The 13,282-nt window shown below is 40.3% G+C and overlaps 1 protein-coding gene across 2 annotated transcripts; it reads left to right on the forward strand.

The window, feature by feature from the left end:
• The first annotated feature begins 489 nt into the window (after positions 1-489).
• Positions 490-11,760, forward strand: LOC101891704 (protein patched). Of its 2 annotated transcripts, none has more exons than XM_020036958.2 (6): positions 490-620; positions 801-1,377; positions 6,898-7,451; positions 7,517-9,735; positions 9,816-10,087; positions 10,172-11,760. In XM_020036958.2, the coding sequence occupies exons 2-6, from the start codon at positions 1,240-1,242 to the stop codon at positions 11,165-11,167; spliced, it is 4,179 nt and encodes a 1,392-aa protein (XP_019892517.2). In that variant the 5' UTR covers positions 490-620; positions 801-1,239; the 3' UTR covers positions 11,168-11,760. The 2 variants fall into 2 exon arrangements, with proteins under 2 accessions (XP_019892517.2, XP_005184135.2); XM_005184078.4 differs by having other exon boundaries at positions 510-1,377; positions 7,517-9,467; positions 9,528-9,735.
• Positions 11,761-13,282: the final 1,522 nt, after the last annotated feature.

Consider the following 13,282-nt stretch of genomic DNA (forward strand, 5'->3'; position numbering starts at 1 on the left):
AAGGCAACGAAAACAAACTATCATCTGCTTTAGCAGTAGGTCGCAAATAATGGGTTAGTCAGAAAACAAATTAAAATACCTTATTTTCCCCGTTACTAAGAAATGAGTCTTAGATGCAAGTAATATTTATCCAAAACTCGAAATACTCTTGGTACAATAAAATGGTAAGGTAGAGCTCTACCAGCTTATTACAATTTTTTTTCTAAGTGTGCCCGACTTCTGCCAATTTTGTGTACATTTCATGTCTTAATGCTTGGAGAATGAGAATATTATAATAAAAAATTCAAATCCATTACCATCGCACATTTAGGAAACACACATTTTCGTCAAAACAAACATACCCACTCGAAATAGCATTTAACTCCAGCGTACGAAAATGTACCTCAAACGTACTTTCCTTTGAATTGGAATTCCGGCACTGACAGCAGCACACACTAATGAAGTTGTTGAAGTCGTTTACAATATGTCCACGATAATAACGCGCGCACACTCAGCGAACTGCTCAGTTTGGAACGATCTTTCGTGCGGGTAGGATACCGTTGGTCTGAAGCGTATGATTGTGCGACACTCATAGCCGAATCAAAAATAAAAGGAAGAACTCGAAACGTGAACGCAACGCGGTATGCCACATTTCTGAAAAATAGTTTCTCGTCTCTTCTCGTGCCCCATGGAATCAAGTCGGTCGGCCAAGAACTAAAAGAAATGTTTGTGCATTCCATTAAAATGTGAAAAGTACAATTTGTTTTTATTTTTTGTTTTGTGTTTTTTTTTGTTTTTAATTAAATGAAATCAAATAAAAGTCGAACGGAAAGAGCCACAGTGAGCACGCCGTAGTTTCTGAGTGCAGTGCTAGCTAACCTCCCTGTAAATAGTAAGAGCTTACAAGTGAAGAGGGAGAGCGCAAAGAGAATGAGAAAATGATCAACCAAAAGTATTGTTTTACGTGAGAATAAGAAAAAAAAAAAAAGAAAAACAAGGAATGAAAAACGTGATAAAACACAACAATATCCATCCACGGAAGATTGAAAACAAAATATACAAGTGATCGATAAAGTAGTGAAATTAAACAAAAACACATTTGTGTGGAGTGAAAAAAGAAAGAAAAGAAAAGAAAAACAGAACAAAAACATCCATCCGTGCTGGTTTGGAAGCACAGGCCAATCCTATCCACAGATCGAACAAATGCCGCATGCATAAAAACTTGGCATCATTTGGAGGATAGGAAATACACAACAAAATATGGTTGTGCCCACAATGGATACCCTGCCCCGCGTCCCCGACACACACGGAGATGTGGTCGACGAAAAGCTATTTTCCGATTTATATATCCGCACAACGTGGGTCGATGCCCAAATAGCTTTGGATCAAATCGACAAAGTAAGACAGCACAAAATCATCCCATCTTGAAGAGCATCATTGAATGCCACCTCATGTTTTGCTTTAGGTTTTGTTAGAGCAGTTACGAACTTTAATTCAAAATATTTTGAAAACAATACTCGCGACCTGTCCATCCCTCCCTCTATGTGTAAACATCTCATAGTGTCACATTTCTTCATTTATTCGCAACATGTTCTTGCATGAACTCATTGTCACTTATAATTGCCCTATAATCCTACCCTGTCTAATTCCTATTATAGAAACAAATTACTTTTTATGCAATTTCAACTTGGAGTTGGTGGATATTCTGTCGCATTAAGGGTCTAAATTGTGTGTCCATTTTTTTTTTTCAATTTTTTGATTTTGTTTAAATAAAAACAAAATCGAAATGCTAACAACATAGAGTTTGGTATTCGCCATATTTCAAAACTATTTCTTGTCTATTTGACACAAAAACAATTTCATTTTGTAAAATAATGACTTTGCTAATGTCGCAGGAAGGTGGTGCCTCTACCCTCCATCCCTCCATCCCTCCATATCACCCTTTGAAGAGTGCGTTGTTGCTCGTGACAACGGAAATACAATCTTCAAAACAACGTTTTGTATTAAATCAATGTCTGTTAATATTGATCTATTACAAAACGTTATTTTGAAGATAGTATTTCCGTATTTCCTCTAAATTCTACAACAAAAAACAACACTGGCAACAATGGTGTTGTTGGTTTCTTTGTATCAGCTGCTTCGCTGTTAAAAAAAGGAACACCCAGAAGAGCTTTGATGGCGAAACGATAATTGTATGTCGGCGGTATAGTCGAAATGTTGAGTGCGCTATTCCGCAGATAAAAACAACTGCCGAAATGTACCTTTTCATCCATCTAAAATGCACATCCTCCAATTTTTTCGATAGAAATTTGTTTGAACGAATTTTTAAATTCCTGCAGCATATGTTTTTGGGAAATAGTTATCTTTAAATGGAAAATATATACAACTGAAAAGGGTGTTGTATGCCACCTTCGCAGCAAACTGATCCGACATTGACAAATACTTGATAATGACAATTTTTGAAGATGTCAGCCAGTCCAACGTCATAGATCGAGCAGATTTCAGTTTTCAACGAGTTCTTTTATATTTTGATAAGATCCTGGTGAACATTTGTTATTATAATAGTTATTACACCTCTTTTAAATTCAATGTTTCCACTAATGTTTTATTTTTCTTAATAAAAAGTGTGGACGATAAGGCAATAATTTCAAATATTTTGTACAAATCATTAACGAGTGTTGTTTGATATTCCAACGTCCAGTAAACGAGTTACTGGGATTTACAATTTTTTACTGAAGAAGAAGTTACGAAATAAAACTAAACAAATTATTTTTATTTCAAAACGGAACATTTCAGTAATTTCATTTTATTGAAACGTATCTCAACTAATCAGCCTGGTAAAAAAATATTATCTAAAAATTCTAATCCTTAGGAGCGACCCCATTGGCACTTTACAATTTTCGAATTTTGCTAGCAATAGCTTGCATTGTGAACTGGCATAGCCAAATGGTCCGATTAAGTTACAAATGCGACAAATGCGGTGACTAACATAGCATACGGCCTGTCCCAACCGTAGTGGCTAAGACAAAAGTAACAACAAAAAAGAGAAAAACAATAACATCATCGCTGGGCATAAAATACAGACGTAAACGTAAATCGAAAATAATGAAGACATTAAAAACGTTGAAACAAGCGAACACACACAGGCATTCAACGACGGTGGTAAGGTAGATGGATGGCCGGACGGACGTAGAGACAGACAGACAGACAGCCAACAAACCAGCCGACCGCAGAGCAAGATGTATCGTTGGAATCGGCCACAAACGAACCCATTCAAAGCATTTCAGCAGTAACAAAACCATTATGGCACCGTAGAAACAACAACAGCAAAGACAACAATAATAACAACAGCAACAACACAATGACCGCAATACAACGCCAGCATCTTCATCATCATCGTCAACGTCGTCGTCATCGTCTTTAGTCCAGCCCTAAAGCGAAACTTCTTTAGTGTGGATTGGCAGGCACAAAAACAACAATAACTAAAGAATAAACCTTGGATTTTCTACATTTGATCATCGCAGAGTACTACGACGATGACGACGAACCCGAATCGGTAAATGTGTACATGTGTGTGTTCACAAATTCTTGTTTTTGTTTTGTTTTCTGGCCCCTCTCAACTGAAAAGGGGCATCGGGCATCTGGACCTGGTAGATCAGACAACAGTATCCATAACAAAAAGGAAGACGGAGAATGAAATAAATAAAATGAATGATCGTCGTTAGTGTAACAACTTTACGGCACACGGACGGACTCGGTGTATTCTGAAGGGGGGCATGGCATGTCGGTGTGTTGCCTTCAAAATGCATGGAGACAAATCTCTCATCTGCTGATTGATTTGGATAAAACTGGGCCAATACTCTTTTCTTTTCTTGAGTCTATAAAATTTTGTCGGGAAGTTGTCAACTCCCCAAATAGGGAGAGTCGGGGTCAGGCCCACTGCAGGCATGTATGGATGTAGCCTCGACATGCTCGGTCGTACTCGAGTGTAATTTGGGAGCGAGATGTTATTTCTATGAAGTTTGCAAAGTAAATAAGAAAATATTTGAATCTGTTTCTGGTGGTAGACGGAATGCTCACGCATACATGCCCGCATACTACACTATCTGTTGTTGTTGTTTGTTGTTTTCTTTTCGTTTGTTTACATTAAATGAAAACCGTCAAACATAAGCTGACTTGACTGACTGCGAGAAATTGCCGCGGCAAAACTGTAAGGCGACTGTGGCCACCCATAGAGACTACAGCTGTGGATTGGTGCATTCGTTCTGTCGACCATTTGTACTCTGCGCCGCCGTTACAAAGGCCTCCACCACCACAAGCGCTGCTGTCTCCGTTCTCTTTGTTGTCGTCGTGGACCTGTCTCTTTCGGCTATGAGGCATGCACGACCCACAGCCACAGTAGATGTTCAAATTTATAGCAGTTTTAATGCGGCTGGAGCACTGATGGCGGCATCGTTGCCGTGAAGTGTCGCATTTGTGTGGATGTACACATGTACCCATGTACATATGGTTGGTGGGTTCCATTCTGTATGGCTTTTGTGTTATATCATCGTCGTCTTGGCAGGCAACACACTGGTGATCTCTCTTATTTAGTTCATATTATTAAGACAGAAACTATTGCGGGCAGACATCACCAAATAGCAAAATTGAATATCAAACAGATGCCGACCCTTTTGTCATGTTCAAGAGAATATCCCTTATTGGCCTTCTCGGCTAAATACAAAAATTGCATTTCCTTCTTCCGCTGATAATTGAAAAACAGAAAACAATTTATTTGTTCTCTCTCCAATCTCTATGTCTTTCTCTCTCTCTCTCTCTGTTATTACATCGATATTGAAACACATTTTGGAGAAATAAAGTTGGAATAAAGACATTAGCAAGACCCCTCGGTGCGTTCATCTTCAAAAAAAGAAAAAACAACCGGCTATTCTAGGTACATTCATGTATGATCTCTGTGCGACCGGAAAGAAGCACAAATACAGGTCATTTCTACAGCCGTAACGGACTGATCTTGTGTTGTGTGCGGATGAAGACATTACCTGTCCACAATTATACCCAAACACACACATCGTTCTAGTACGTATCTACCTGTATGGCTGCTGTCAGCAGCATTCCAAAAAATTAAGGGAGGCTGTATATTTCGGTGATTCCGCGATTATTTTCGATTACAAAATACAACTTCACAGAGCATTGGGGAACTGGATTGAGGTGTTACAGTTCAGTTAATTCTTAACAAAGCTTTGATTCATATTGGCCGTGCTTGTTACTCTTTCAGATGGTCGCCAAGACCTTCGTGCAAAGTAATCGAGTCCCTAGTCCCTTGGGACACACACATCTTCCTACCTTATCAGCGGGAATGAAACTGTAATTCTATGTAGTATATTTAAATGGAACGGCATTGTTGATGGCAAACCACACAGCTTCTAATGAATCTTGGTGAAGAAGGATGTGATAATATCGTCTTGCATGTGTTCCTTAAGCATGTTCTTCAACATGACCCGTATCGCCCGTTTGATCTAAAGATCAAGGCAGAAGAACGAGCAGCTGTTATTGCTCCTTGTTCACGCAGATGCACACAAACGCTTACCTTTCACACATACTACGTTCGTTTGAGTTGCTGTGTGTGTGTGTTTCGTTGTGGAACACATGTTTATTTACATCCATACATATTTATGTTTGTATAGACCAACACATCTTCTTGGGTGTCCTACAACAACTGTGAGAATGGACGACATTCGCCTGGTTGGTTATTAGCATCTCGTATTCCAAATGAATATGTGTGTATGTATTTATGTGGTAGTTTTTTATTAAAAGGATATCATCAATTATTTAGGCACATTACTTAGCCACGAAGATGTAAAATATCTGGCCCCATAAAAGTTAAAAATTTCAATAAACTCTTAATAGGATAAAACATCAGAGAGTTGGAATTTTACGCATCGCCATATTTAAAGATACTCGGATTAGTTCGTACGCACATACATAGATCAGTTTAAGAAACAATCCTTATGATTATTTAGGGACATGCTAACGCTCACTGGAAATAGTCCCTTGTGTTAGTCGCGTGTGTACGTGTTGTCTATCCCTAACGGCACGTCATCAAGGACATAGCCGTTTTCCCAACTCAACGTCGCAGCAGGACATTTGAAAATACTTGGAATTTCTTCCACGACATTGACACATGGCTACAGAAGTGCCATAAAGGTGTTAACACATCGTTTTAATCTATTTGACGAGTAGAGGCTACTATTACTCTCAGAAGTTCCAAGAATAATCAACGGGCACCAGCAATCCGGCGCGCACCCATTACATTGGCTGATCGCTGATTTCCACTGACTTCATACGGCCATTATCTTAGAAATCTCCCGCGGTGATTTTTAAGAAATTGCACGTCCATCACAAATACCAATGCCATGAACCCAGCACGACGCAAATTTCATTAGCGTTAAATGTAAAAGTCCTTTCAGTCGAGTTCTTCAATTCCCTGCTCTACCTGCAATCGTTATCGCATTGCTTATCAAAATTGTTAATGTTTCGCTTTTTGTTTTCTAAATGTCTTCATTAAAATCCACCAAGGATTTCACATTGAGTGGACAGATCCGACATTATGTCTTAAGGGTACATTTCAATTTAGAGTTCGTCACAATTTTCATTTGTAAATTAGACCAGAAAGATGACCTCGCTACATACATAAATATGTATTCAAATACAAACAACTGCCTCCAAGCCAAATTTAAATTAATCGAATTTTGCGAGTTTGAATCTTGGAAATATGGCCAGCTTTGCCAAACACTTATTGAATCCACGCGTATATCCGCATTTCTTTTCAAGATCATCCAATAGATCCCAAGCACCCGTTTGCTTTGACTCTTTAAACTGGCATTTGACATTCGCATTTTGTTGTTTTTGTCTTTTCAGGGTAAAGCCCGCGGAAACCGTACATCCATTTACCTACGTTCAGTATTTCAATCACACTTCGAATCTCTGGGCAGCTCGGTGCAAAAGCATGCCGGCAAGGTTCTATTTGTGGCAATTCTAGTATTAAGCACATTCTGCGTTGGCCTCAAAAGTGTGCAAATCCATTCGAAAGTCCACCAGCTTTGGATACAGGAGGGCGGACGACTCGAGACCGAGCTGGCGTACACACAGAAGACCATAGGAGAGTCGGAGAGTTCAACACACCAATTGCTTATACAGACGGGTCACGATCCGAACGCATCGGTTCTTCATCCGCAAGCACTGCTGACGCATCTCGAGGTGCTAAAGAAAGCAACGGCCGTTAAGATACACATGTTCGACACAGATTGGAGTCTTAGGGACATGTGCAATTCGCCAACTACTCCGAGTTTTGAAGGTCCTTATTACATAGAACAGATCCTAAAGCATCTTATTCCGTGTTCCATAATAACGCCATTAGATTGTTTCTGGGAGGGGAGTCAGCTGCTGGGACCAGACTTTCCCGTTCAAATTCCGTAAGTATTTTCTTTAATTTTCCACACAAGCTGGACACCACATTGATTAGGTCATCGCTTTTTAGGAGTATGGACGAACGCATTACCTGGAGCACACTTAATCCCTCAAAACTGATGCAGTCCATGAAGAAACAAATGAGTGATCAAACTATACCCTTCGACTTTGACACGATCGAACAGTACATGAAGCGTGCGGCAATTTCATCAGGTTACACCGAAAAGCCATGTCTGGATCCCAAAAACCCTCAGTGTCCCGAAACTGCACCGAACAAAAACAGTGATTTTCCCTTGGATGTTGGTGGAATACTGACTGGGGGCTGCTACGGATTTGCCGCCAAATACATGCATTGGCCGGAGGAGTTGATCGTGGGTGGTGTGCAACGAAATCGCACCGGCCACTTGAAAAGGGCCAAGGGTATTCAGACTGTGGTGCAGCTGATGACGGAGAAGGAACTGTTTGACTTCTGGAATGAAAACTACAAAGTCCATCACATTAGCTGGACCCCGGAGAAGGCGGCAGAGGTCTTAACTGCCTGGCAACGAAATTTTTCCAAAGAAGTCGAAAACATTATGACCGGCGCTAGCATGTCCAAGAAGTACAACGTTTATGTGTTTTCGTCCGCCACTTTGGACGACATTTTAGAGAAGTTCTCGAACCCCAAACCTTTGAGTATTCTAATTGGAGTTATTGCTACCGTTAGCTATGCATTCTGCACACTCATTCGTTGGCGAGACCCAGTGAAGGGACAGTCCAGCGTCGGAGTAGCTGGCGTATTATTGATTGGCTTTTCAACAGCTGCGGGATTGGGCTTGTGCGCCATATTGGGCATTGTCTTCAATGCGGCCAGCACACAAGTTGTGCCCTTTTTGGCATTGGGACTTGGAGTTGATCATATATTCATGCTTACTTCTGCGTATGCAGAAAGCAATCGCAAGGAGCAAACTAAATATATTCTCAAGAAAGTGGGTCCCAGCATACTGTTTAGCTCTTGTTCTACTACAGGAGCGTTTTTCGCGGCTGCCTTTATACCGGTGCCTGCCCTGAAAGTTTTCTGCCTTCAGGCGGCAATTGTTATGTGTTTCAATCTGGCTGCGGCCTTGCTGGTGTTCCCAGCCATGATATCGCTAGATCTGCGAAGACGGACTGCTGGCCGTGCGGATATTTCGTGTTGTTGTTTTCCCATATGGAAAGAACAACCAGTCAATCCCTTTCAACAGATCCAAAATAATAATCCCTTGAAGAATTCACGAGGCAGTTTAAGAGGGTCAGCGACCATACAAAATAAAGTCTGTAAAAACGGCCGACCGACGTCGCCTACAGTCAACGCTGCAAGACAAGAAGAAGCCTTGCTGTCCTGCTCCGCAGAGAAAAACTTACCTTCCTTCTCGCTTGCTAAATTTGCCGTGAAATACTATACGCCCTTCCTCATGAAGAGCTGGATTAAATTCATTGTTATTACATCGTTTGTGGGTACGGTCATCTTTAGTCTGTACGCCTCAACAAAGCTGCAAGATGGTTTGGATTTGATAGATTTGGTGCCCAAGGACACAAACGAATACAAGTTCCTGAATGCTCAAACGTCGATGTTCGGTTTCTACAGCATGTACGCCGTCACGCAGGGAAACTTCGAGTATCCCAACAATCAACGTCTTCTGCACGAATACCACGAAGCCTTTGTTCGTGTACCCCACGTTATTAAGAATGACAATGGTGGCCTACCCGACTTTTGGCTGTCTCTCTTTCGGGATTGGTTGAGAAATTTGCAGAAAATATTCGATCGCGAATTCAAAGAAGGCTGCATCAATCAAGAGGGTTGGCATCCTAATGCTACCAGCGACGCGATACTAGCCTACAAGCTTCTGGTGCAGACGGGTCATGTGGACAATCCGGTCGACAAGTCATTGGTAGTACAACATCGTTTAGTCGACAACGAGGGAATAATTAATCCCAAAGCGTTCTACAACTACCTATCGGCATGGGCGACAAACGACGTGTTTGCGTATGGTGCTTCGCAGGTATGTATTCGCGTTGTAAGTAGTTGGAAACAAAATGCTCTAATAACGTCTTCCTTTCAGGCTAAATTGCATCCGGAGCCGCGCCAATATTATCATGTTCCAACGGAAACCGACTTGAAGATACCGAAATCGCTGCCTCTTGTGTATTCGCAGTTGCCATTTTATCTGCATGGCTTAACGGATACATCTGAAATAAAGTCATTAATCGGCCACATCCGGGAGTTGAGCATGCGCTTTGAGTCGAGAGGCTTGCCTAACTATCCATCTGGTAAGATTCAAATGAGTGATAGATTAATCTAGGATTGAGGTTTCAACGCAATCGATTCCCATTCTTTCTTCTTTGTTCAGGCATTCCATTTATATTCTGGGAACAATACATGACCTTGAGGTCCTCCTTGGCCATGATTTTGTCGTGTTGTGTTGTTGTGGCTTTTGTTCTAGTCTGCATTCTTCTGCTGTCGATATGGGCGGCTGTATTGGTTATACTGAGTGTTTTGGCATCTCTGGCACAAATTTTCGGAATTATGGCGATATTGGGAATCAAGTTGTCGGCATTACCCGCTGTTATTCTTATACTAAGTGTGGGCATGATGCTTTGTTTCACCGTTCATATAACTTTGGTAAGCATCCATCCATTCTCTCAAAAATTGCCAAGTCAGCTCTTGAGTCGATTCTAATTGAATACATTTTTACTTACTTTGCAGGGATTTCTAACTTCTGTTGGAAATCGGGAACGGCGTGTTCTACTTTCCATGCAGGTTACCTTGGGACCGTTAACACATGGAATCCTTACATCGACACTGGCCGTCTTCATGTTATCTACCTCCCCATTTGAGTTTGTCATCCGCCACTTCTTTTGGCTTCTCTTAGCTGTACTTTGCGTAGGGGCATTCAACAGTTTGGTCATGTATCCCATTGTATTGAGCATGGTTGGACCAGCATCGGAACTCATACCACTGGAACACCCAGATCGCATTTCCACGCCATCACCGCAAATGTCTCGGAACGGCAAAAGAACGAGTAAGAATATCGCAATGGGTTCGATGCGATCTTCGTCACGTACTTGTCAGAAACCCCATTATAATTATAAGGACAACAATGACCCCTCGCTGACAACAATTACCGAGGAGCCACCCTCTTGGAAATCATCCAACTCGTCAATTCCGATGAACAATGAGTGGGCTGCCACGAATGGGGGACATTATGGCAACAATATCAATTACGCAAACAATCTCAACTACCACCATGCATCCGCATCCGGCACGCCAAGGGATGCTCCGCCGAATTACATGCGCCAACACTCAGGAAATGCGCAGCAACAGCAACATCGTTACCACTACAATCAGCCGACAGCTTACAATCCTCATCACACAACGCCACCACAAGCACCACCCCAATACCATCACAACCAACAACAACCACCACCACAACCACCGCCGCCTTGTTCGTCCACCACGACCCCGAATAACGCATCCTCGGTCGGTTCGCATCAAGCTCATGGCTCGAATGTGCATGAAAGCAATGTCGGCATGGAGAACTTTCCACCCGAACTACAAAGCATCGTTGTACAACCGGAAGTTACAGTCGAAACGCATCACTCCGACTCAAACTCCACGAAAGTAACTGCCACCGCAAATATAAAGGTCGAATTAGTTACCCCAGCCCGATCGATGCGCAGGTACAACTTCACATCATCGTAGCAATAAGACAACGCTCAACCAAATCCCTCCAACAACATAACTACAATTAGATAATTTAAAACTATTTATTATTACAAATAAAACTACTTGTACTAACTAACTTTTTAAGAATGTTCCATTGTGTATATAAGTGTATATATGTATCAAAAATGAAATTGTAACCAATGCTCGAATAGAATTTAGACCTGATTTTACACCAAAATATTCACTAATAAAAATAGCTAACTCGCTCCCTATGGGACGAAATACAAAACGACGTTAGCAATACGTTGAGGACTTGGCAGTAACATTGGCCAGCAGACTGTTTTTATGTTATGTTATTCTTTCCTACGCGTTCGCTTTTATCTTATGTTGTCCGCATTGCACGACAATGGTAATTACTCGTGGCGACTGATGCCATATACCATCAATTCATGCTGTCAATCAAAATTTACATGTTTCCGATTCATATCCGACGATTGCCTAAATTAGAAACTGAATGTAATTTATATGTACATTTTCCTTACATCTCTTAACTTGGTATTTTTTTTACTTGTTTATAGCATTTGTAAAAAATAAAATTTGTAAGTAGAATAAAAATTTCATAAACAACATTGATTTGCATTTTTAAAAGGTTTCTTTGAAACGTTTCAGTGCTAGCCTACATATTTATAAACGCCCATACTACTAGATCCTCTACTGAAAAAAGAGAAACATAAGCACTCATTGTGTTTGCTATCAAAATGTCAAATCAAAAAAAAAAAAAAAAAAAAAAAATACTGAATCGTTATCCTTATGGGAATCCTGGAATCCTTTTTTTGGTTGTCCCAAAAGCTCTACGGAGATGTGTGAGCCGAATGACACATTCAAATGAAGGGCACACGAAGTGCCTTCTACATAACCAGTAGGCTAATGTGCAATTCGCACAAAAAAAAAAAAAAAAATACGAAAAACTTAATAAATCAGGAGAATAAGGGTGGTGTTCAAGCAACTCGTACTTTAATTCGTTAATTTTAGTGCGTTGTCTTGATGAAAAATATTTTTTTGTGTTGGAAGCCAGGACATTTTTCTCGAATTTGTACATTTAATTGATCCAAAAGGTTGCAATAGTAGGTGTGTCTGGTTACTTTTGCTGCAGGAATTGTCCAGCAACATCTTTCTGAGAGAGTAAGGTAGTTTTATTCTCTTTTGCAAGGAAATTTCGAAAAGTAAACGGACGGTATTCCTGCAGAAGCTTGCAACTAATCAGCTGATTTGTCAAAACAAACCAATCTGTCCCCCATTAAAAGAATTAAACGAAAGGAACCACCACCAATTCCACAAGTTTTATAAATAAAAAGTAAATTGACAATAAAATAAAAATATGAGGAATAAAAAGAAGATAGATTTGATGTGTTCCGCGGAATCCTTTAAACATGTTGCTAATGGCATTTGTCTAAAAATGTTGGAAATAGTCTTTTATTTTCTTATTACATATTAATATTTATGTTTTTCACATTTTGTAAAGTTGTTCTCCAAAAACAATTAGTCTTGTTAATTCCAAAACAATATTTTCAAATTAAAAGCACAAAAAGAAATAAATAAACAATAGAAATCATCTGATCGAATGTCGATGAATGAGAAGAAGACGAGTTGCAAGAGATTGGAAGAAGAAATTTGTCCAGCAAGAATTTGCAAACTCTCACTGAAAGAACTGTCAAAATTTCTCTCTCCAACCGCTCTCTTTTGCAGAACTTTCGGGTTTACAGACGACTTCCAGTAACAATTTGTAACATTTGTTACAAATTGCAGTTTAACCAGACACACCTAGTGCTCTGAATCTTCAATGCTTGTACGACCACGTTTTAATTCAGCAACCCAATTGTTTACTGTTGCACAGGGGACGGAAACAAACAAAACGATTAACATACCACTCTCATGAAGACACAAACTTTAAAAAAAAATTCAATCGTTTTGTACTCCGAACACAACAATACCACAAACATTTCAATGGCAGAAGTACACAAACAAAACGATTGCCTTAATGTACTTCGGCTATGAATTGCCGAGCTGTATCGTTTGCGAACGAATCGCCGGGAAACGTTTGCAGTGTGAAATGATAAGTGGTGCATTGAGGATTGTTATTCTTAATACTGT

This window comes from Musca domestica, unplaced genomic scaffold (genome assembly GCF_030504385.1).
Source record: "Musca domestica strain aabys unplaced genomic scaffold, Musca_domestica.polishedcontigs.V.1.1 141, whole genome shotgun sequence".
Taxonomy (NCBI): Eukaryota; Metazoa; Arthropoda; class Insecta; order Diptera; family Muscidae; genus Musca; species Musca domestica.

Coding starts and splice junctions, on each gene's coding strand:
- LOC101891704 (XM_020036958.2), top strand. CDS start 1,240: ATGGTTGTGCCCACAATGGATACCCTGCCCCGCGTCCCCGACACACAC. Junction 1,378..6,897: donor CTTTGGATCAAATCGACAAA/GTAAGACAGCAC, acceptor TTGTCTTTTCAG/GGTAAAGCCCGCGGAAACCG. Junction 7,452..7,516: donor GACTTTCCCGTTCAAATTCC/GTAAGTATTTTC, acceptor ATCGCTTTTTAG/GAGTATGGACGAACGCATTA.